Source organism: Oncorhynchus masou, chromosome 21 (assembly GCF_036934945.1).
Source record: "Oncorhynchus masou masou isolate Uvic2021 chromosome 21, UVic_Omas_1.1, whole genome shotgun sequence".
Taxonomy (NCBI): domain Eukaryota; kingdom Metazoa; phylum Chordata; class Actinopteri; order Salmoniformes; family Salmonidae; genus Oncorhynchus; species Oncorhynchus masou.
Genome location: NC_088232.1, coordinates 46,930,794 through 46,955,980, shown reverse-complemented (window position 1 = coordinate 46,955,980; position 25,187 = coordinate 46,930,794). Strand labels below are relative to the sequence as shown.

Below are 25,187 nucleotides of genomic sequence, written 5' to 3'. Positions count from 1 at the left end.
CTGCACTCATCTCATTCAGCATGAGGGGTTCTCATCATACCTCCACGTTATTACAATGAATCAGTGCAAGCACCCCCATTTAACAACTGTGTAACAAGGGTTTCATTTGGCCTTTGCTATTCTGTCACTGTCAGGCACCCTAGCCATCCGGATAGACGTTGCAATGATCCCAGTATATTGTGCTCAAGGACAACCATAGTTCCCATTAAAAACAGTAATGTACTACTGTAGGCTACACAATAAATGCAGAAAAACAATAATCAGTGACTTCCAAACCATACTAATATAAGATCATATTTGTAATCTTGACATATTTTGACATTAGCAGTAACCTAACCTTGTCCAGAGGCATATGAAGTGTGGTGCATGAGACTGGTAGTAAGCTGACTTTGTCTGACCCAAATCTCTACAGATGTAGGCTTAGCCATGCAGGGCTCGGGCTCCTCTCTGGTTTACTGTTGCTGTTGGTTTGTTTGTGGCCTTGTTGTTGTTGTGCTCTGTTATTGACCTCTCCGTCCCTCTCCGTCCCAGACAAGGATCATATTCCCAGATCTGTCTGTAGCCTGGTCCCAGGTCTGTCTGTAGCCTGGTCCCAGGTCTGTTTGTGCTTTTGCCTACTCCAGTGTCATTGTCAAGCCATAAGGAGTTGTCAAGAGAGCAAAAACAGATCAGTATCACTAATGACTCTTGTTGTTGAGTAGTAATGAGGCTTAGTCCAGCAACACAGCAGCAGACTGCATGACAAGGACCTAGCTTTTCCCTCTGGTTGAAGTTTCTTTGGAGGGATCCCATATGAATACTAGAGTATTCACTTTAGTGTTGTTGCAGACTTTACTGTAGTATCCACTGTAGTATTTACAGTAGTGTACTGTGGTATTTGCTGTAGTGTTTTTGGGGACATTACTGTAGTATTTACGGTAGTGTTTTTGTTTTATTATCTTTGACATAGAAGTGGGGCGCTTTCTCCTTGAGGAAGCCTACTGGAGAAATGGTAAAGGAGCTCATTTTCCATGACCTGTATAGGTAGATACTGTAGGTAGGTACAGTTGAAGTCGGAAGTTTACATCCACTTCGGTTGGAGTCATTAAAACTTGTTTTCAACCACTCCACAAATTTCTTGTTAACAAACTATAGTTTTGGCAAGTCGGTTAGGACATTTACTTTGTGCATGACACAAATACTTTTTCCAAAAATTGTTTACAGACAGATTATTTCACTTATAATTCACTGTATCACAATTCCAGTGAGTGATAAGTTTACATACACTAAATTGACTGTGCATTTAAACAGCTTGGAAAATTCCAGAACATTTTGTCATGGCTTTAGAAGCTTCTGATTGACATCATTTGAGTTAATTGGAGGTGTACCTGTGGATGTATTTCAAGGCCTACCTTCAAACTCAGTGCCTCTTTGCTTGACATCATGGGAAAATCAAAAGAAATCAGCCAAGACCTCAACATTTTTATTGTAGACCTCCACAAGTCTGGTTCATCCTTGGGAGCAATTTCCAAACGCCTGAAGGTACCACGTTCATCTGTACAAACAATAGTACGCAAGTATAAACACCATCGGACCATGCAGCCGTCATACCGCTCAGGAAGGAGACACGTTTTGTCTCCTAGAGATGAATGTACTTTGGTGCAAAAAGTGCAAATCAATCCCAGAACAACAGCAAAGGACCTTGTGAAGATGCTGGAGGAAACAGGTACAAAAGTATCTATATCCACAGTGAAACGAGTTCTATATTGACATAACCTGAAAGGCCACTAAGCAAGAAAGAAGCCACTGCTCCATAACCACAATAAAAAAGCCAGATTATGATTTGCAACTGCACATGGGGACAAAGATCGTACTTTTTGGGGAAATGGCCTCTGGTCTGATGAAACAAAAATAGAACTATTTGGCCATAATGACCATTTTTATGTTTGGAGCAAAAACACCATCCCAACTGTGAAGCATGGGGGTGGCAGCATCATGTTGTGGGGGTGCTTTGCTGCAGAAGGGACTGGTGCACCTCACAAAATAGATGGCATCATGAGGGGGAAAATTATGTGGATTTATTGAAGCAACATCTCAAGACATCAGTCAGGAAGTTAATGCATGGTCGCAAATGGGTCTTCCAAATGGACAATGATCCCAAGCATACTTCCAAAGTTGTGGCAAAATGGCTTAAGGACAGCAAAGTCAAGGTATTGGAGTGGCCATCACAAATCCCTGACCTCAATCCCATATAAAATTTGTGGACAGAACTGAAAAAGCTTGTGCGAGCAAGGAGGTCTGACTCTGTTACACCAGCGCTGTTAGGAGGAATGGGCCAAAATTTACCCAACTTATTGTGTGAAGCTTGTGGAAGGCTACCCGAAACGTTTGACCCAAGTTAAACAATTTAAAGGCAATTCTACCAAATACTAATTAAGTGTATGTAAACTTCTGACCACTGGGAATTTGATGAAAGAAATAAAAGCTGAAATAAATCATTCTCTCTTTTGTTATTCTGACATTTCACATTCTTAAAATAAAGTGGTGATCCTAACTGACCTAAACAGGGAATTTTTTACAATTATTAACTTTCAGGGATTGTCAAAAACAGAGTTTAAATGTATTTGGCTAATGTGTATGTAAACGTTCTACTTCAACTGTAGGTAGGACTGGGTTCTGAATGGAGGGATCAAATCTTCTCTTTTCTATAATCATAAGGAACACAATATATGGTCTATACTTTGCATGTAGGTTTCTCTCTTATTGGTGGCAAAAATGTGCATATGGGGGAGGGGAATGGACAGGGTGTATGCAAATTAAATACTGTAGTGTTTTTGCGGACTGCAGTGTTTGCAGACATTTCTGTAGTATTTACTACTTTTTGTGTGGATAATAATGTAATATTCACTATAGTATTGTCATGACGTTGTATTAGTTAATGTGATGATTGTTGCTCATCGAATGATTATAGTTTCTAATTGCGTGATTAACTGAATCAAGCAATTATTAACTAATTAACCTGGGGCACCACGGGAAAACTAGTTTTTATTGAGTTTCTATTTCCCAAATTAACTCGAAGAGTATCAGAATATCGATTTTACAACAGCCGCTAATTAACCAGTTACCATCTCGTTCTGAACGTTCTGAACGTCCGTGAATCTGCACATACCCGGGTCTCACCAATGAGTTCGTACCACGCCAATCTTAGTTGTATATTTATTTACTAAAAAGCTAAAATTATGTTAATTAAAAGGTACACATTTTTTACATTTATTTAACCAGGCAAGTCAGTTAAGAACAAATTCTTATTTTTAATGACGGCCTAGGAACAGTGGGTTAACTGCCTGTTCAGGGGCAGAATGACAGATTTGTACCTTGTCAGCTCAGGGGTTTGAACTTGCAACCTTCCGGCTACTAGTCCAATGCTCTAACCACTAGGCTACCCTGCCCCACATAGACAAAACACTTTATAGGCTATTGATTAGAACTTAGTATAACGGGCCAACACACTATGGCTCGTGTTACCCAAAATGGGGATTTCAAAGAGAGAGAGAAAAAAGAAAGTAAACGAGAGAAATATACATTTGGGTTTTATGGGTCAGAAGTGGGCGTAACCGCCTTCAGGGCAATTCTCTGGGCGTACCAAGTTAAGAGGGCAAGGTCTAGATTTTACTCAAATCCAATTTTAGACAACTAACTTCACATTTCGTCTTCCCCAAAACATTCTCTTTGATTTGGATATTTTCCACACAACGTACAATGTATAAACATCAAACATATACTAGAAAAACTCTTCACGTTACAATGTTTTCATAATAACGTCATCTATTAACCTTTAATAACAAAACAAAAATGACATACATTTTCATATTCCATCTATCGTCATGACCACCATTGTGGCTGATGGAAACCATTGTTCTAAAGTCCCTTTATTTCATGTTTAATGTTCTGAGGCTGGTTCTCCATACTAACAGGACAAAGGAATTTGTCTGTGGCCTGAGATTTACCAGATTTACCATAAACCCCCCACATCTACAGACCCCTAGATCTCTCCTCCTCTGTTGGGGTTGAGGGATAATCTGTAGGGTTGTGGTCTCCTGTAACCGTGACCTGATCAGGACAGTCATGACAGTATTCTACCGTATATTAAAAAATGCTATACTAAGTACTACACATGAACGAGGGATGTTGTGTAGTATAGTATTTAGTATAGTACTATACATGACTGATGGACAGTGTGTAGTATAGTATTCTGCAGTATACTACAGTTTACTACAGAATTCTATAGTAAGTACTGTAGTATGAGGGGAAGAGTGGTGTGTTCAGCTTGTTCAGTGCCACATATCTCATGTCAGCTCTCATCCTATGGATCAGGTTTTACTGCTATAATTTGGGCATGTAACACATCTCACTGCTAATCCACATTCCACTGTTAATATTGAATGATTGCTGTGCAGTAGGTCAACATAGTTACTGATAGAAGTCAAACAAAACAGGCCTTACTCTGCCTCTGTGCAATGTGAAGGAATCGATTGATTGTGTTTCACATATCCACCCGCGTATAGGTTCTGGGCTGCATGGGCACGTGCTCATTGATTAATCAATGAAGTCCTGGAAGCAAACGTTTTGCTCGACAAATGACAAATGGCAGTGGGGCTTCATCGTGGCTTATTGCTGACAGTCGAATAGGCACTCATATGTAGCATTTTAACATTATTATGTAAGAAACATTGTCTATGGAATGAAATATCAGTGATGTTTCATAGGATCATGCTACTGTAAAGTCTACTGTACAAAGCCAATCAAAACATGGGCAGAAAAGAGAAGGAAATAGGTTGAGACAAAAATGGACTAGACACAGATGTGCTTGGGTGTAAACCGTGTGATATTACAATCCAGTATTAAGGACATTTAGTTTAATCAGTTTACTACATTTTTTCATGCCAGCCACACTCTACATGCCACTAGCGTGGTATGTGGACAGGATTGAATCTATATTTGATTAAAAAGTACTAAGCTTCTATATTAAATCTGAAGATAAAGTGTGTATGTGTACGCCTTTCCTGCAGTTAAATTACCAAATTTCCCTCTTGTTGCCTCATAGGTGTAATGTTATTAATATTTTGTTAGAATTTCATAATGAATAAATGTTTTTTATGTTTCTATGTCAAATGGTTTTGTTAAATTTCAGTCTACTGTGATGCATAGTACCAGTCAAATGTTTGGACACACCTACTGGGGTTTTATTTAATTGTATTATTTTCTACATTGTATGAATTGTATGAAATAACACACATGGATTCAACCAAAAAAGTGTTAAACAAATAAAAATATATTTTAGATTTTAGATTCTTCAAAGTAGCCACCTTTTGCTTTGATGACAGCTTTGCACACTCTTGGCATTCTCTCAACCAGCTTCATGAGGAATGCTTTTCCAACAGCCTTGAAGGAGTTCCCACATATACTGAGCACTTTTTGAATGCTTTTCCTTCACTCTACAGTCCAACTCATCCCAAACCATCTCATTTGGTTTGAGGTCGGGTGATTGTTGAGGCCAGGTCATCTGATGCAGCACTCCATCACTCTCCTTCTTGGTCAAATAGCCCTTACACAGCCTGGAGGTGTGTTTTGGGTCCTTGTCCTGTTGAAAAACAAATGATAGTCCCACTAAGCACAAACCAGATGGGAAGGTGTATTGCTGCAGAATGTTGTGGTCGCAATGCTGGTTAAAGTGTGCCTTGAAATGGGCCTCCCAAGTGGCACAGCGGTCTAAGGCACTGAATCGCAATGCTAGCCTGCCGCGACCAGGAGATTCATGGGGCAGTGCACAATTGGTCCATTGTCGTCCGGATTTTGGGAGGGTTTGGCCTGCCGAGATGTCCTTTTCCAGTCATGCTATAGCGACTCCTGTGGCGGGCTGGGCGCATGCACGTTGACATGGTCGACAGGTGGACGGTGTTTCCTCCAACACATTGGTGGGTTCCGGGTGAAGCAAGCAAAAAGTCAAGAAGTAGTGTGGCTTGGTGGGTCGTGTTTCGGGGGACAAGAAAATTGGGGAGAAAAACGGGGTAACAAAAAAATACAAATAAATAAAGTGTTCCTCGAACTCTAAATAAATCACCAACAGTGTCACCAGCAAATCACCCCCACACCACCACACCTCCTCCTCCATGCTTCACGGTGGGAACCGCACACGCAGAGATCATCTGTTTACCTACTCTGCGTCTCACAATGACATGGCGGTTGGAACCAAAGGACAGATTTCCACCACTCTAATGTCCATTGCTCGTGTTTCTTGGCCCAAGCAAGTCCCTTCTTCTTATTGGTGTCTTTTAGTAGTGATTTCTTTGCACAGTTCAATCAGGAATACCTGATTCACACAGTCTCCTCTGAACAGTTGATGTTGAGATGTGTCTGTTACTTGAACTCTGTGAAGCATTTATTTGGGCTGCAATCTGAGGTGCAGTTAATTTTATTAAACTTATCTTCTGCATCAGAGGTAGCTTTGGGTCTTCCTTTCCTGTGGCGGTCCTCATGAGAGCCAGTTTCATCATAGCGCTTGATGGTTTTTGCGACTGCACTTGAAGAAACTTTCAAAGTTCTTGAAATGTTCCATATTGACTGACCTTCTATCACGTTTTAGGAAAATTCCAGATGCTGACAGTGTCGAAGTAACAACAGTTTATTATTAGAACAGGGGGCAGGCAAAACAACAGGTCAAGGGTAGGCAGAGGTCAGTAATCCAGATCAGAGTACAAAAGGTACAGAATGGCAGGCATTCTCAGGGTCAGTGCAGGCAGAGGTCAATAATCCAGTGTGGTGTGACAGAGTACAGATCGGCATGCAGGCTCAGGGTCTGGGCTGGCAGAATGGTCAAAACCGGGAAAACTAGAAAAGAGGAACTAGAAACAGACAGGAGCAAGGGGAAAAGTGCTGGTAAGCTTGACGAACAAAACAAACTGGCAACAGGCAAACAGAGAACACAGGTATACATTCACTGGGGATAATGGGGAAGATGGGCGACACCTGGAAGGGGGTGGAGAAAAGCACAGACAGGTGAAACAGATCAGGGTGTGACACCTTTATGTCTTAAAGTAATGATGGACTCTCGTTTCTCTGCTTATTTGAGCTGTTCTTGCCCTAATATGGACTTGGTATTTTACTAAATATGGGTATCTTCTCTATACCACGCCTACCTTGTCACAACACAATTGATTGGCTCAAACGCATTAAGAAGGAAAGAAATTCCACAAATTAACTTGTTAATGTGACAGGTTAAATGAAATATTCATAGCCTGTTATACATTAAAAAGTATTAGTAAGTTCATAGTATGTAAGGATCTTAAAACATCTCAGGTTAAAAAGATGCATTCAGTATTAGTTGATAGAGATTGATAACATTCATATAATTGTGTTAAAGTTCTAATCTGTCAAAGGGTACGAATTGTGAGAGTAATGTGTAAACGTTATATTGATTACTTTATTTTGTGGTGCCTAAAAGTGTTAATCTGTGATCTACGAAATGCTCTTAATCTATGAGCCGGAGATCGATTGCTCTGGTCTCCACCCATATTCCTGGGGAAAATCGCGGTCTTTTGTCATTGAACTAAAAGTTGAATTGATAATACAACACCGTATCACTCTCGTGATTATTTCTCCCCTGTTTTCAGGTACTTTATTGATGATAAAAATAGGAATTTAAATGTTATAACTCACTAACATGTCAAGAGTGTTTAAGGTGTGTTTTAGTAACGTCTTGAGGAAGTCAGAGTTAAGTTTGAAGAGAGTAATATTAGCCCTGCTCGGTTGAAGTGAAGAATAGCATCGTACTGAGAGTAGCTGCCATTTTATGTCGATTGTGAATGAACATGTACGTTGTTAATAAGATATTTTGCTGTGTTAATTGTATAATGGGTTTTCTGTTGTTTTTGTAATGTGTGTAACGGCGTTCTTTTGTTGTTGAAGTAGAGTCGGACCGAAATGCAGCGTGTATGTTACTCATGTTTATTAGTGAAGACAAAAACGAACGAACTAACACGAATAACTAATAAATACAAAAAAACAACAAACAGAACGAAACCTAATACAGCCTGACTGGTGCAACCTACACAGAGACAGGAACAATCACCCACGAAATACAAAGCGAAACCAGGCTACCTAAATACGGTTCCCAATCAGCGACAACGAGAAGCACCTGACACTGATTGAGAACCGCCTCAGGCAGCCAACCTAATTAACACACACACACACCCCTAATCAACTACAATCCCAAACACTACAAACCCCAATACGGAAATACAATACATAATAACCCCATGTCACACCCTGGTCTGACTAACTAATAAACTAAAACACAAAATACTAAGACCAAGGCGTGACAGAACCCCCCTAAGGTGCGGACTCCCGAACGCACCTCAAAACCATAGGGAGGGTCCGGGTGGGCGTCTGTCCATGGTGGCGGTTCCGGCTCCGGATGTGGACCCCACTTCATAATTGTCATTGTTCCTCCCCTTCGCGTCCATGGATAATCCACCCTAACCGCCGACCATGGCCAAATAGTCCTCACCCAGAACCCTACATAATAGAGGAGCAGCTCGTGACTGAGGGGCAGCTCGGGACTGAAGCAGCTCGGGACTGAGGGACAGCTCGGGACTGATGGGCAGCTCGGGACTGAGGGGCAGCTCGGGACTGAGGGGCAGCTCGGGACTGAGGGGCAGCTCGGGACTGAGGGGCAGCTCAGCACTGAGAGGCAGCCCAGCACTGAGGCAGCCCAGTATTGAGAAAAAGCCCAGTACTGAGATGAAGCCCAGCCAGGAAGTTGAATCCGGCAGATCCTGGCTGACTGGCGGATCCTGGCTGACTGGCAGATCCTGGCCGACTGCCAGATCCTGGCTGACTGGCGGAACCTGGCTGACTGGCGGATCCTGGCCGACTGGCGGATCCTGGCTGACTAGCAGATCTGGCAGATCCTGGCTGACTGGCGGATCCTGGCTGACAGGCAGATCTGGCAGATCCTGGCTGACTGGCGGATCCTGGCTGACTGGCGGATCCTGGCTGACTGGCGGATCCTGGCTGACTGGCAGATCCTGGTTTACTGGCGGATCCTGGCTGACTAGCAGATCTGGAAGAGTCTGGCTGACTGGCAGATCCTGGAAGAGTCTGGCTGACTGGCAGATGGCATATCTGAAAGAGTCTGGCTGACTGGCAGATCTGGAAGAGTCTGGCTGACTGGCAGATCTGGAAGAGTCTGGCTGACTGGCAGATCTGGAAGAGTCTGGTTGACTGGCAGAGTCTGGCTGACTGGCAGATCTGGAAGAGTCTGGCTGACTGGCAGATCTGGAAGAGTCTGGCTGTCTGGCGGATCTGGAAGAGTCTGGCTGACTGGCAGATCTGGAAGAGTCTGGCTGACTGGCAGATCTGGCTGCTCCATGCAGACTAGCTGCTCCATGCAGACTAGCAGCTCAGGCTGCTCTATGCAAACTGACAGCTCTGGCTGTTCCATGCAGACTAGCTGCTCCATGCAGACTAGCAGCTCAGGCTGCTGTATACAGACAGGAGGCTCCGGCAGCGCTGTAGAGGAGGAAGGCTCTAGAACCGCTGAACAGACGGGAGACTCCGACAGCGCAGGAGAGGGAGAAAGCGCTGGCTGCGCTGAACAGACAGGAGACTCCAGCAGCGCTGTAGAGGAGGAAGGCTCTAGAACCGCTGAACAGACGGGAGACTCCGACAGCGTAGGAGAGGGAGAAAGCGCTGGCTGCGCTGAACAGGCGAGGCGCACTGAAGGCCTGATGCGTGGTGCTGGCACTGGTGGTATTTGGCCGAGGACACGCACAGGAAGCCTAGTGCGGGGAGCTGCTACTGGAGGGCTGGGGTGTGGAGGTGGTACTGGATAAAGGCCAGGCACAGGAAGCCTGGTGCGGGGAGCTACTACCGGAGGACTGGTGTGTGAAGGTGGCACAGGATGGACTGGACCGTGAAGGTGTACTGGAGAGCCTGAATGCAGGACTGGCACAGGACGTGCAAGGCTAGGTAGGTACTCAGGAGGCTTAGTGCGTGAGGCTGGCACACTTTCCACCAGCCGACTAACACGCACCTCAGGACTAGTATGGAGTGCTGACCCAGGTGCCATTAAATCCCCGACACGCTCCGTCGGCCGAATATTATATCTAAAGCACCAAACTAGCAACTCCCTCATTAAATTCTCCTCCAATTTCCGCATTTACTCCTTCACAGTCTCTGCTTCGCTCCCCTCCAACACTGGTTCTGACCTCCTCCTTGGCTCTTCACAATAAACAGGGAGAGTTGACTCAGGTCTGTCTCCTGACTCAGCCACTCCCCCTGATAGCCCCCCCCAAAAAAATTTTGGGGGCTGCTTTTCGGGCTTCCATCCACGTCGCCGTGCTGCCTCCTCATACTTGCGTCTCTCCGCTTTAGCCGCTTCTAATTCCTCCTTGGGGTGGCGATATTCACCTGGCTGAGCCCAGGGTCCTTCTCCGTCCAGTTCCTCCTCCCATGTCCAATTCTCCAAATGGTGTAGCCTCTCCCACTGAAGCTGCTTCTGTTGTTTCTCGTGTAGCTCCTGTTTGCGCTGCTCCTGCCTGTTGACACGCTGCTCGGTCCGTGTTTGGTGGGTGATTCTGTAACGGCGTTCTTTTGTTGTTGAAGGAGAGTCGGACCGAAATGCAGCGTGTATGTTACTCATGTTTATTAGTGAAGACAAAAACGAACGAACTAACACGAATAACTAATAAATACAAAAAAACAACAAACAGAACGAAACCTAATACAGCCTGACTGGTGCAACCTACACAGAGACAGGAACAATCACCCACGAAATACAAAGCGAAACCAGGCTACCTAAATACGGTTCCCAATCAGCGACAACGAGAAGCACCTGACTCTGATTGAGAACCGCCTCAGGCAGCCAACCTAATTAACACACACACACACCCCTAATCAACTACAATCCCAAACACTACAAACCCCAATACGGAAATACAATACATAATAACCCCATGTCACACCCTGGTCTGACTAACTAATAAACTAAAACACAAAATACTAAGACCAAGGCGTGACAATGTGTTACTTTTGTAAAGATTGAACTTAAAGTCGAATTGAGAATACAACACCGTATCACTCTCGTGATTATTTCTCCTCTGTTTTCAAGGGCGTAACATTAACACCTGTTAATTGAAATGCATTCCAGGTGACTACCACATGAAGCTGGTTGAGAGATTGCCAAGAGTGTGCAAAGCTGTCATCAAGGCAAAGGATGGCTACTTTGACGAATCTCAAATATAAAATTCTTGGATTTATTATGAATAAATGATATAATATAATATAATATCCCCATTTTAAATTGAATTGTAACTAAGTAAACTTATACTCTGTTTTATTATATCTGATTAACGATATGAGTTCATAAGAAGGGATTGTGTCACATGGACAAGGAGTAATTAAAGTTAATGAACACCATTCCAACTAGGAAGAAACGAATGGGTTGGGGACTGTGTAAACAAATAATGTCGTTAACCTAACGTTGAACCTACAGAAACTTAGCTCTGGGGTTTTTAGATAAGGCAGTGAGTGCATTCCTGGGTTTTCTGTTCATTAAAACTGTCAGTTCAGTGGTAATCGATAATGTTGAGGGGTCAAAAGTTATCTGGGAGTGTGTTAGTAAGTTAGAATGAACTTTTCACTTCACTTTGTCCCAGTCGAGAGGAGGGGCTCTGTTAAAGCAATGAAATGACGTCATGATCTGTATATAAACTGCTCCACGTGATTATGTGGGAGCGCGCTCCGAGAATGAATTCTATTACCTATTATTGAAAGACTGGTCTGCATCTATTTTATGCAAACAAGAAATCTTAGAAATTCTCATAAAATAGATTAAGGGCTTTCAATTGATGAAAGCACATTGGCATAATTAAATTACAGTAAAAAAATTATATTTGTTTAACACTTTTTGGGGTTCTACATGATTCCATATGTGTTATTCCATAGTTTTGATGGCTTCACTATTATTCTCCAATGTAGAAAATAGTAAAAATAAAGAAAAATCCTTGAAGGAGTAGGGGTGTACAAACTTTTGACTCGTACTGTATATGAAGTGTAACATTGAGATGCAAACTCAACATTGAATACATTTCAACTCCATTTCTGAAAATGGTACAGAAGACCATAACCATGTGTGTGAGGTGTATACTTTTGTTTTAAAGTAGATTTGTTTAAGATACCAAGAAACACTCTGTGTGACCCTGATTTAGCCCACTGCAATAAAAGGTTAATTTGCCCTAGTGAGGCTGAAACCAAGGGTCACAGGTTGAGAGCCAAGTGATACGATCCTCATGGCATATGTCTTCGGAAAAAAACTCACTTCATTTACAGAAAGCCAAAGTGTGCTGCTGATTCCTAGACCCCCCCCCCCAAAAAAACACCATTCATTAAAATTTGGCAGTCAATCAGAAAGATATTGCCGAGCATCTGCTATCATCACCAGGTTTCCTTGACCCAAACAATGCTCTCTCTCTCTATCTCCTTTTCTTTCTCTCTCTTCTGCTCACACTATCTCTCTTTCTCTCTTTCTTCCGCTATATCTCTCTTCTCTATAACAATGTGAAAATAGTTGAAGTATGAAATGGAAATTAAATAAACAGATAAATATAGGTTGTATTTTCAATGGTGTTTGTGCTCCACTGGTTGCCCTTTTCTTGTGGCAACAGGTCACAAATATTGCTACAGTGATGGCACACTGTAGTATTTCACCTAATAGATATGGGAGTTTATCAAGATTGGATTTGTTTTCAGATTCTTTGTGGGTCTGTGTAATCTGTGGGAAATATCTGTCTCTGATATGGTCATACAGTTTTCAGGAGGTTAGGTAGTGCAGCTTGGTTTCCACCTCATTTTGTGGGCAGTGGGAACATAGCCTGTTTACTCTTGAGAGACAGGTCTGCCGATGCAAGGCAATACCATCTGAGTCTGTACATAGTCAAAGCTTTCCTTAATGTTGGGTATTCTGCTACTTTGTGTCCTCTGTTTAGGGCCAAATAACATTCTAGTTTTCTATGTTTAAAAAAAAAATATTTCTTTCCAGTATAGCCAATTGATCTTTTAGTTTTTCATGATTTGGTTGGGTCTAATTGTGTTGCTGTCCTGGGGCTCTGTGGGGTTTCTTTTTGTTTGTGAGCAGAGTCCCCGTACCAGCTGGCAGAGGGGACTCTTCTCCAGGTTCATCTCTCTGTATGTGAGGGCTTTGTTATGGTTTAAGAATCACTTATTTTTATGTGTTTGTAGAATTGAATGGCTATTTGATTAAATTAATTAATAACTTCGGGATCAGTGTCCCGTCCACGGGACAGTTGAGCTAACGTTGGCTAATGTGATTAGCATGAGGTTGTAAGTAACAAGAACATTTCCCAGGACATAGACATATCTGATATTGGCAGAAAGTTTAAATTTTCTAGCGTTGAGCAATCCCGTATCCGGGAGCGTAATCATAGCCTCAAGCTCATTAGCATAACGCAACGTTAACTATTCATGAAAATCGCAAATGAAATGAAATAACTATATTGGCTGACAAGCTTAGGCTTTTCTTAACTTCTTGCGTCAAGCAATCCCGGATCCGGGATCCTATTTATAGCCTCAAGCTCATTAGCATAACGCAACGTTAACTATTCATGAAAATCGCAAATGAAATGAAATAAATATATTTGCTCTCAAGCTTAGACTTTTGTCAACAACACTGTCATCTCAGATTTTCAAAATATGCTTTTCAACCATAGCTAAACAAGCATTTGTGTAAGAGTATTGATAGCTAGCATAGCTATAAGCCTAGAATTCAGCCAGCAACATTTTCACAAAAACAAGAAAATCATTCAAATAAAATCATTTACCTTTGAAGAACTTCAGATGTTTTCAATGAGGAGACTCTCAGTTAGATAGCAAATGTTCAGTTTTTCAAAAAATATTATTTGTGTAGGACAAATCGCTCCGTTTTGTTCACGTTTGGCTATGAAAAAAACCTGTATCCAGTTATAGCCTCAAGCTCATTAGCATAACGTAACGTTAACTATTTATGAAAATCGCAAATTAAATGAATGTGCTAGCTCTCAAGCTTAGCCTTTTCTTAACAACACTGTCATCTCAGATTTTCAAAATATGCTTTTGAACCATAGCAAAACAAGCATTTGTGTTAGAGTATTGATAGCTAGCGTAGCATTTAGCGTAGCATTTAGCGGGCAACATTTGTGTAGGAGAAATCGCTTCGTTTTGTACATCACGGTTGGGTACCAAAAAAAAACTGCTGTCTCTCTCTCTTGCTTACAGACAGTCACATTGTCTGTTTTATAACTTCCGAATGCAATTAAGCCTAATTAGTCTTCAATTATTCCAATGTCTGTGACTCATACATCAATGAAACCACTAGTGGTGTAGACACATAGACAGGAGGCATCATTCCACATGGGGATTTTTCGCATCAAACTTCCTTTGTATCCAGAAACGGAAAAGATATTGAAGGTGAACAGAAGCGCATCTAGACACTGAGGAGAAGAGTATTGGATTAAGTTGGTTCCAATTTAATGACACTTTAAGAGAGGACATTTGGGGACATGGTTTGGGGTTGAGGGAGATCATATTTGTTCCGTTTTTAATTTAACATTGGATTTGATTACCTTAACCAGACGGTCATGTCTAGGCAAATGTATGGTCCACTGCACTCTCAAGGTGAACACTGCTGTGTCAGAGATTGACAGCACTGCAAATGGGCAATGTCTGAGTAGTACTTTTAACTGCAACGACCGTGATTACAACAAAACTGAGTTAACTCACTTGTCCTCTATTCCTTCTCCTGTAGTCTGATTAAAGCAGTTATGACATGACATGGTAGTTGTGATTGTATCCTCTTTTTTATGTTGTGGAAAATGTTGAATGAATTGTGTTTTGGGAATCGTATTCTGTCATGGGAATTGCCGAATGAATTGTGTCATGGAAATTATAGATAATTCAGCCAAATAATTTATGAATACATCACAAAACTTTGATGGCACTTTAAAGATGAAATGGACTTCATGTTGTGCTTTTTTGACAGGTACCACCTCCAAGCATGTGGTGATGCTGGCAGGCAACACGGCCAAACATGGCCTCCGCTGCAAAGCCTGCAAGATGAGCATCCACCACAAGTGTGAGAAAGGAGTGGGATCTCAACGCTGCCAAGGCAAGCTGGTAAGATCCTGAACATCATCACAGAATTAAATATAGAACAAAGGTATTATATATATACTGTATCTCTATGGACATCATCACCGATGTCACCATTAGTGTCGTCATCAATGTCATCATCAATGACATCATCACCGTCACCATCCATAGAGTTACATCTATATTCTATCACTGTCATTGTCATCAGTGTCGTCAGTGTTCTCCCCAGCTAACCAGAGAATGTATAGAAAATGTTGTATTAACATCATCGGTGCCATTAAGCTCCCTTCGTGCCTACAGTATTTCTCCCCGTATTAAACATTAATCCAAGGTCAATAGGTCTGGCCTCGAGGAATCTTTTTATTACATTGGAATATATTGAAGTGCTATATGCCATTCTGTTAGAAGTACACCATGGGGAATTACAGCCTGTTGCTAAGTATGATTCACATATATTTGTCTCAACTGTCCCACCAGAATACCAGATTAAAGCTGTGATGCGGAACATATTGTGCAGCGAGGCAGGACTCCACAGAGGTTAATGTACTCATCACAAAGACATGAAAGGTAGATTAGTAAGACGGTACTGCAATTACGGAATTGAATAATCATGGTGGTGCTGAAAGTCCACTGCCACAGGAGTCAATAAGCAGCTCATAAAAAAGGTGATATAATACTAGAAAAAGGAGAACACTTTATTGTCCATTATCTGAAATATCCATATTTCTGACTGGGTCGAACTTACACTTTCTTAGCTTGTATTGTGTCCTCCCATTATCAGACAATTCCATTGTATACAATGTGATTCATCACTCTCCCTCATTTATCTCAGTATGTGAACTGTGAGTTTGCATTTTAATGAGGGGGGGGAGGGGGCTGGTTGCAGAGAATGCCAAGACCAATCTGTCATTTCACTGTTGTCCAATGTACTCTGGGGAACTGGCAGTCACGACTGTACTGGGGCTTTTTAGTCATTCACACCAAATCACACGTCCCACGCGGAAAATATATAGCGTGTGCGGTTCCGTCATGTGTGATTCCCATTTGCTTGGCTCTCCAGTGACTTACTCCTCCAGAGTCCAGGTGCCCCTGGCCTGAATGGGAGCGAATTCACTGGGATTGACAGGGAATCATTGGGGATAACTGGACATTACTGAGCTGAAATAAAGAACTGGCCAGGAATGGGTGGGATTGAACAGGGGTGATCAGGATTGACTTTGGGTTTAGTGAACCTTGTGTACCGTGACCATGAGACTGTTCAGGATACAGGAAGACTAGTGTTCCCTTTGCCCTCCATTTTCCTTTTTCCATGAGCTGCCTAATGCATTGAGGATGAGGCTCATGGAGATAGGGATCAGCTTTCAGGAGTGGAAAATGAGGTTGAGGGGTCAAGCATAAAAAGAGAATATACTCCCAGTTGGGCTCGCCTCTAAATTAAGGTTTCTCAAAATGTGGCAGGTTGTATTTCTTCAACCCTGCTTATTTCTCTTGGCAAGAGAATTTGGTCAGAGAAAAAAGAGAGTACATGAAACCAAATATATATCATAATGTGTTGTTTGAGTTGAAGATCAAAATATTACACCATGACATCTCATAACAGTGAAACAGTGACAGGCCACTTACATACTACAGCTGAAATCATCTTTCTTAGTATTTCAGTCAATATGGCTGCGTTTACACAGGCAGCCCAATTCTGACCAATTTGTTTTGTTTTTTTAGATCAGAATACGGCTGCCTGTGTAAACACAGCCTATAATATTCACACTGTAGGTATAGGCTATCCTACCAATATGTGTTACTGTATGACAGTCAGTGAAAACATACATCCTTTTATATTTCCCAAACAGTTAACATGACTATCACAACGATAATTCCACACTTTTGACCAGTGACCATGCAAACTGGATTCAAACCTCCATGTTATTTCAGTAGATGAGTTTCAGTGGTCTCATGCATCAACCAGACAACCTTTTCATCAAGGAGCTTGCCTCTGACAGGGCCTGACATTGGGTGGCACTTCAGAGGTGCTTATAAAGTTCAAGAGTTGCTTCTTTTACCTTCTCATTACCAGCCGGGGCACATTGAGAATTAATCAAGGCAGATTACACATGCAGATTGCCTGAACCCACGCTTGATTATACAAAATGTAATCAAACAGAAATGCGTCTTTTTTGTACAGTTGAGGCATAGTGGCTGTGCTTATTGCAGGAATAATGGCTGCCAAACACCTAAACACAATAAGTTGACTTCATTGTAAGTTAATATCCGATTTTGAAATGACCTTTCACTGTATATGATACCAAGGTGAATCTGTTTTGGTAAGCTTAGTATGTGATAAACACCTAAAGATGTGGGATCTTAATTTGAGCCAGTTTGCTACAGCAGGAAAATAATCCTGCGGCCATTGGAAATGTGAATTATTATGTGGATTATAAGTAATAGAAAATCAATTCTAAAATGTCAAAGTGGAAATTACAAACTTCAGAAGCCTTTTTTTAAACCTCAAATATACACGTTTAAAATGTATTGCATTGCAGGACAGTTCTCATGGAGCAGGATGATCAAAATAAGATCCTACATCTGTAGTTTAATTATTCTACCTACTTGTCTTGTCATGTATTGCACTGACATTACCATCCTTGCCTAAGATAATGACTATTTCTTGGGCGAGAAACTGAAATTCTGAAAATGGAGGCCATCCACTGTAATTTTTATGGATGTATGAATGACATCTCTGATGGGATATATTGATTGTATGGGAGAAATATATTGATTGTATGACAGAAACGTCATGGTTAGATACTGTGCCTTCTTAAAGTATTCATACCCCCTGACTTTTTCCACATTTTGCTATGTTACATATGTATTAAATACATTTTTTCCCTCATCAATCTACACACAATACCCCATAATGACAAAGCAAAAACAGGTTAAGATATTTTTACTAATTTATTAAAAATAAAAATGGAAATATCACATTTACATAAGTATTCAGATCCTTCACTCAGTATTTTGTTGAAGCACCTTTGGCAACGATTACAGCCTCAAGTCTTCTTGAGCTCGGCACACCTGGCAAACATATCTAAAAACCTGTTTTTGCTTTGTCATTATGGGGTATTGTGAATTGCTGAGGTTTTTTATTTATTTCATACATTTTAGAATAAGGCTGTAACGTAACAAAATGTGGAAAAAGTCAAGGGGTCTGAATACATTCCGAAGGCACTGTAGATGATAGACATGTGTCCTTGTTTGCACTTGGTACGTGAGGAATGGGACGGATCATAACAGCACAAGGACTGGTAAACATCATGTTAATGACTCTGGAACTGCATTCCAAAAGTGTCTCAGAGTAGAGTAGTAAATCTAGGATCAGGTCCCCCATCTAATTCATTACGTTCTAAAAGGCAAAAAACTGATCCGAGACCAGCACTCCTCCTCTGAGACTATGTGGATATGGGACCAGAAATCTGCAGTATGGCAGTCTGTCAACTGAGCTGTACTAACTGTGCACAAACTAGTGTAAGTAACAGAATTGATGCTGGACTAATCTAGCCACGTAGGTATGGGCGGGACCGGGTGGACCCGGCAGATCAGACTGAGCCATTTGGTTTTGAATGCTCTCGACTTGTCAGTGTTCCAAATGAGACATTTTTTGTATTTTTTACCTAAACACCATCAGATATAATTTATAGCAAGAAGTGCACTGGAATGACATTAACTTTCATGGGATGGGTGGCAAAAAATAACTAACTGAAAACCACACCTCCAAAAGGCCACGAATATGACCAAATTAAGGCATATGTCACTGTGTTTCTATGGCTATATGCACCATAACACTGCTTATTTCATTTTTTCATTTAGCAGACATAGCAGCTCATAATCCAGTGCCATTATCACAGTCAACACACTTACAGTGCTTTCTGACAGTATTCAGACCCCTTGACTTTTTCCATATTTTGTTATGTTACAGCCTTATTTTAAAAATGGATAGTACAAATAAAAATCCTCAGCAATCTACACACAATACCCCATAATGAGGTTTTTAGACATTTTAGCAAATGTATTAAAATAAAAAACAGAAAACCTAATTTACATAACTATTCAGACCCTTTGCTATGAGACTCGAAATTGAGTTCAGGTGCATCCTGTTTCCATTGATAATCCTTGAGATGTTTCTACAACTTGATTGGAGTTCACCTGTGGTAAATTAAATTGATTGGACATGATTTGGAAAGGCACACACCTGTCTATATAAGGTCCCACAGTTGACAGCCCAAGTCGGGGCAAAAACTAAGCCATGGGGTCGAGGGGAATTGTCCGTAGAGCTCTGAGACAGGATTGCATCGAGGCACAGATCTTTGGAAGGGTATCAAAACATTGAAGGTTTGCAACCACCAAGACTCTTCCTTGGGCTGGCCGCCCAGGCAAACTGAGAAATCGGTGGAGAAGGGCCTTGGGTGAGGAAGGTGACCAAGACCCCGTTGTCACTCTGACAAAGCTCTATAGTTCCTCTGTGGAGATGGGAGAACCTTCCGGATGGACAACCATCTCTACAGCACTCCACCAATCAGGCCTTTATGGTAGAGTGGCCAGACAGAAGCCACTCCTCAGTAAAAGGCACATGACAGCCTGTTTGGAGTTTGCCAGATGGCACCTAAAGACTCACAGACCATGAGAAACAAGATTCTCTGGTCTGATGAAATTAAGATTGAACCCTTTGGCCTGAATGCCAAGTGTCACTTCTGGAGGAAACCTGGCACCATCCCTACGGCGAAGCATGGTGGTGGCAGCATCATGCTGTGGGGATGTTTTTCAGCGGCAGGGACTGGGAGACCAGACCATTAGGAAAAGTTGAACGGAGCAAAGTACAGAGGGATCCTTGATGAAAACCTTCTCCAGAGCACTCAGGACCTCAGACTGGGGCGAAGGTTCACATTTTAACAAGACAACGAAGGATTGGCTTTGGGACAAGTCTTGGAATGTCCTTTAGTGGCCGAGCCAGAGCCCGAGCTTGAACCCGATTGAACATCTCTGGAGAGACCTGAAAATAGCTGTGCAGCAACGCTCCCCACCCAAAAGCTCCCCTTTCTTATTCCCCATCCTGATACCTTATTTTTTTTCTTCCCTTATAAAAAATAAATAAGGTATCACAACAAAAGAAATAGAGGCAGTTGGTACATCTGTAAAAGCCACAATTGAAAAGAACCAAGACAAAAAAAGAAGATATTTGCAAAAGGAGTAGAAAAACATGAAAGCACACAATATGAAGTCCTTAAAAATAAAACAGGCTCATATCGCGATCCCTTCATCCGCACAAAACAAAAACATTACTCGTTGACTAAAGTACTCATGTCATCTCGTTCTTAAGAAAAGGATTTCTTCCCATCCACTCCCCATCCTGAAAGGATCTGCAGAGAATAATTGGAGAAACTCCCCAAATACAGGTCTGCCAAGATTGTAGCGTCATACCCAAGAAGACTTGAGGCTGTAGTCACTGCCGAAGGTCCTTCAACAAAGTTCTGTATGTGAATGAGTGTGAATACTTATGTATATGTGATATCAGTTTTTTTTGTAAAAATTAGCATACTTTTAAAAATCATGTTTTTGCTTTGTCAGTATGGGTTTTGTTTGTAGATTGATTATATGATTTAAAACATTTTTTTATAATAATTTTATAATAATTTTATTTTTTTAGAATAAGGCTTTACTTTCCGGAGGGACTGTATGTTCTAGCTTTAGTTAGGTTTAAAATTGCAGCATTTTATCTCAGCCTCATGGCAAAATGTGTAGAATAGCAGAACATTTTTATTTTGGGCCCACACAAATTTCTGCAGGCCCACCCACCAATGTATCTCTGTATTTGCACATCTTCACTCAACCCTCATCAAGCTATTTTTTATTTACACATTGTTTAATATTGTTTAGCATGGCTGAGGCAGGGAGAGTGATCAGCAGTTGGTGATCACAGAGAGTTGTTGATCACAAACCAGTTGTTCTGGCTTGGGATATGTCTAAAATGTCTCCTCTGCTTTAGCCAGCTTGTTGTTGTCTCACCAAACAATGATGTTGTGTTGTTGTAAACAGAAACAAACCCAGACTAGAGTACAGTATAGTGCATGTGGAAACTAATAGAGAAATTAGGTTATGCAGTGGCTCTAATGTATTTTGGTGTGCTGCACTGCCTGTTGATGTATTGATCCCTCACTCACTATGATGTTCCTGCCCTCCATCCATCCTTCCCTCCCTCCCTTCCTCCCTCCCTTCTCTTTCCCCCTCCACAGCCAAAGGGCTTTCGAAGGTACTACAGCTCCCCACTGCTGATAACGGAGCAATTTGGCTGCATCAAAGAAGTCATGCCCATTGGTAAGCACGCTTTCTTCCCCTTTGCCTTACAATACTCTAGAGATAAAGAAATGTCATTACAAACCAAGGTGCATGAACAGTGGAGAAAACTGAAGATGAGAAGACACTCAGCAATCCTTTATAAGACAATGGAAGTTTGCTTAAAAAAAAAAAAAAATTATTGTTGAAAGCAATGTGAGACAAGCCAAAGTGATTTATATAGGCCTGCCTTTCAAAATGTCAATGCACTTACAGTATATTGATGCACAACTAGATTGTTCTTGTCTGGCTGATTTGACTGACATGAGCTTCTCTTCTCTTGTGACTCTCCCCAGCTTGTGGCAGTAAAGTGGACCCTGTGTATGAAGCTCTCCGGTTTGGGACCTCTCTGGCACAGAGGGACAAGAGGGCCAGTGTCTCCGAGTCCCCCCACAGGATCTCTGTAAGAACAACAACACAATCTATTACAGTTCAGTCGAGTAAAGGCTTAATTGAATGACAAAAGAGACAGAATACAATATGGAATTTTATTGTTGGTGGTGGTGGGCAGGTAGAAGGTCATTGGAAGACTGTTGCTGCAACAGGTGTGACACACAAGGTTTGAGGTGACAAAGAGGTGACAAACAGTACCAGTCAAAAGTTTGGACAGACCTACTCATTCAAGGATTTTTCTTTATTTTGACTATTTAGAATAATAGTGAAGGCATCAAAACTATGAAATAATACATATTGAATCATGTAGTAACCAAAAAAAGAGTTAAACAGATCAAAATATATTTTATTTTTGAGATTCTTCAAAGTATCCACCTGTAATCGGCCTGTGTGTAGCTGGTGTGGAGGAGTCAGGCGCAGGACAGGAGATATGAGTAATGAACGTACTTTACTCAAGAATTGAAATATATACAACACAAAAACTAGCCCACAATAACGGACCGTATACATACAAACAATCACTCACAAAAAAACATGGGGGAACAGAGGGTTAAATAATGAACAAGTAATTGGGGGATTGAAACCAGGTGTCTAAAGCAAAGACAAAACAAATGGAAAATGAAAAGTAAATTGGCGATGGCTAGAAGGCCGGTGACGTCGACCGCAGAATGCCGCCCGAACAAGGAGAGGGACCGACTTCGGCGGAAGTTGTGACACCACCTTTTGCCTTGATGACAGCTTTGCACACTCTTGGCATTCTCTCAAACAGCTTCATAAGGTAGTCACCTGTAATTCATTTCATTTAACAGGTGTGCCTTGTTAAAAGTTAATTTGTGAATTTCTTTCCTTCTTAATGCGTTTGAGCCAATCAGTTGTGCTATGACAAGGTAAGGGTGGTTTTCAGAACATAGCCCTATTTGGTAAAAGACCAAGTCCAAGACGAGACTGCATGAATTAGGTCTTCATGGTCGAATTGCTGCAAATAATCCACTACCAAAGAACACGGCAGGGTAGCCTAGTGGTTAGAGCGTTGGATTAGTAACCGGAAGGTTGCAAGTTCAAACCCCCGAGCTGATAAGGTACAAATCTGTTGTTCTGCCCCTGAACAGGCAGTTAACCCACTGTTCCCAGGCCGTCATTGAAAATAAGAATGTGTTCTTAACTGACTTGCCTGGTTAAATAAAGGTAAAATTAAAAAATTAAATTAAAAATAAGAAGAGGCTGGCTTGGGCCAAGAAACAAGAGCAATGGACATTAGACTGGTGGAAATCTGTCCTTTGGTCTGAGGAGTCCAAATTTGAGATTTTTGGTTTCAAACGCTGTGTCTTTGTAAGACACAGAGTAGGTGAACGGATGATCTCTGCATGTGTGGTTCCCACTGTGAAGCATGGAGGAGGAGGTGTGATGGTGTGGGGGTGCTTTGCTGGTGACACTGGCAGTGATTTATTTAGAATTGAAGGCACACTTAAGGTAGTCACCTTTGATTATGGCTACTACAGCATTCTGCAGCGATGCACCATCAAATCTGGTTTGCTCTTAGTGGGACTATCATTTGTTTTTCAGCAGGACAATGACCCAATACACCTCCAGGCTGTGTAAGGGCTATTTGGTTTGGGATGAGTTGGACCGCAGAGTGAATGAAAAGCAGCCAACAAGTGCTCAGCATGTGGGAACTCCTTCGAGACTGTTGGAAAAGCATTCCAGGTGAAGTTGGTTGAAAGAATGCCAATAGTGTACAAAGCTGTCATTAATGCAAAGGGTGGCTCCTTTGAAGAATCTCAAATATACTTTATAATATATTTTGATTTGTTTGAAACTTTTTTGGTTCTACATGATTCCATATGTGTTATTTCATAGTTTTGATGTCTTCACTATTATTCTTCAATGTCAAACTTTGGACGGATACTGTATAAATACTAATTTATTTTACCTTTATTTAACTAGGCAAGTCAGTTAAGAACAAATTCTTATTTTCAATGACAGCCTAGGAACGACAGATTTGTACCTTGTCAGCTCGGGATTTGAACTTGCCCTGCCGCTGTCAGGACCCGGTTACGAACCTGGGTCTCCGGAGTGAGAAACAGTCACTTAACCAACTGAGCCACGAATAGTCAGCAGAACCCAGAAGATGAGGCAGACACAGTAGTACTTAAGATGGTGTATTTAATAAAGTAAAAAAGGAGAAGTCCTTCAATACAAAAATGGCAAATCCAAAAGGTGGTAGGAATAGCACAAAAAAGCCTCAAGAGATACTCAAAAACAAAAACAGAATTCCACAAGAGCATCCACCGGAATCGACAAGAATACACAGAACACTAGGGCTGGGTGCTAACATACAAACACAGAGCACAGAACTGAGGGAAACTAAGGGTTTAAATACAATCAGGGGAAACGAGGCACAGGTGCAAATAATAATGGGGAACAAGGGAAAAAACATAAGGTCAAAAAGCACAATGGGGGCATCTAGTGACCAAAACCCGGAACAACCCTGGCCAAATCCTGACAGCCGCCCCAATACACTAGATTTATGCCCATTAGTTGAAAGAAAGGAAAGGGATTATTGCAGAAGTGAACTGATAGGTTAATCAGCCAGCGTGGTGGAATTACCTTAGTGTGTCATGCTCATAGGCTGAAGTTTGGTGAATGACATTCCGCATGCTTAATAATAGTAAAGGATGAGTCCAGACTTGACCATATGCTTATTATGACACGACCATATAAATACCTCATATGCTGATGAGTAACTACACTGAACAAAAATATAAATGCAACATATAAAGTGTTGGTCCCATGTTTCATGAGCTCCATACTCACAAAAAGCTTATTTCGCTAAAATGTTTACATCCCTGTTCGTGAGTATTTCTCCTTTGCCAAGATAATCCATCCAACTGACAGGTGTGTCATTATTCAGGTGCACCTTGTGCTGGAGACAATGAAAGTCAGTTTTGTCACAAAACACAATGCAACAGATGCAATTAGCATCCTGACTGCAGGAATGTCCACCAGAGCTGTTGCCAAAGAATTGAATGTTAATTTCTCTACCATAAGCTGCCTCCAATGTAATTTTAGAGAATTTGTCATTCTATCCAACCAGCTTCACAAACACAGACCACGTGTAACCACACCAGCCCAGGATTTCCACATCTGGCTTCTTCACCTGAGTCAGTCAATTTATTTGAGTATTTGATCATCGCTGTTATGCTATAGATCCATTTCAACACAGATCCAAA

General features: G+C 41.5%; 1 protein-coding gene across 5 annotated transcripts in view; it reads left to right on the top strand.

The window, feature by feature from the left end:
* Nucleotides 1-25,187, top strand: part of stac (SH3 and cysteine rich domain) — a 62,169-nt gene that overhangs the window by 18,377 nt on the left and 18,605 nt on the right. For all 5 annotated transcript variants that reach the window (XM_064928599.1, XM_064928596.1, XM_064928594.1 and 2 more), the window contains 3 exons: nucleotides 15,074-15,207; nucleotides 21,465-21,546; nucleotides 21,861-21,967. In XM_064928599.1, the coding sequence (XP_064784671.1) occupies nucleotides 15,074-15,207; nucleotides 21,465-21,546; nucleotides 21,861-21,967 (323 nt within the window). The remainder of the gene's footprint in view (nucleotides 1-15,073; nucleotides 15,208-21,464; nucleotides 21,547-21,860; nucleotides 21,968-25,187) is intronic.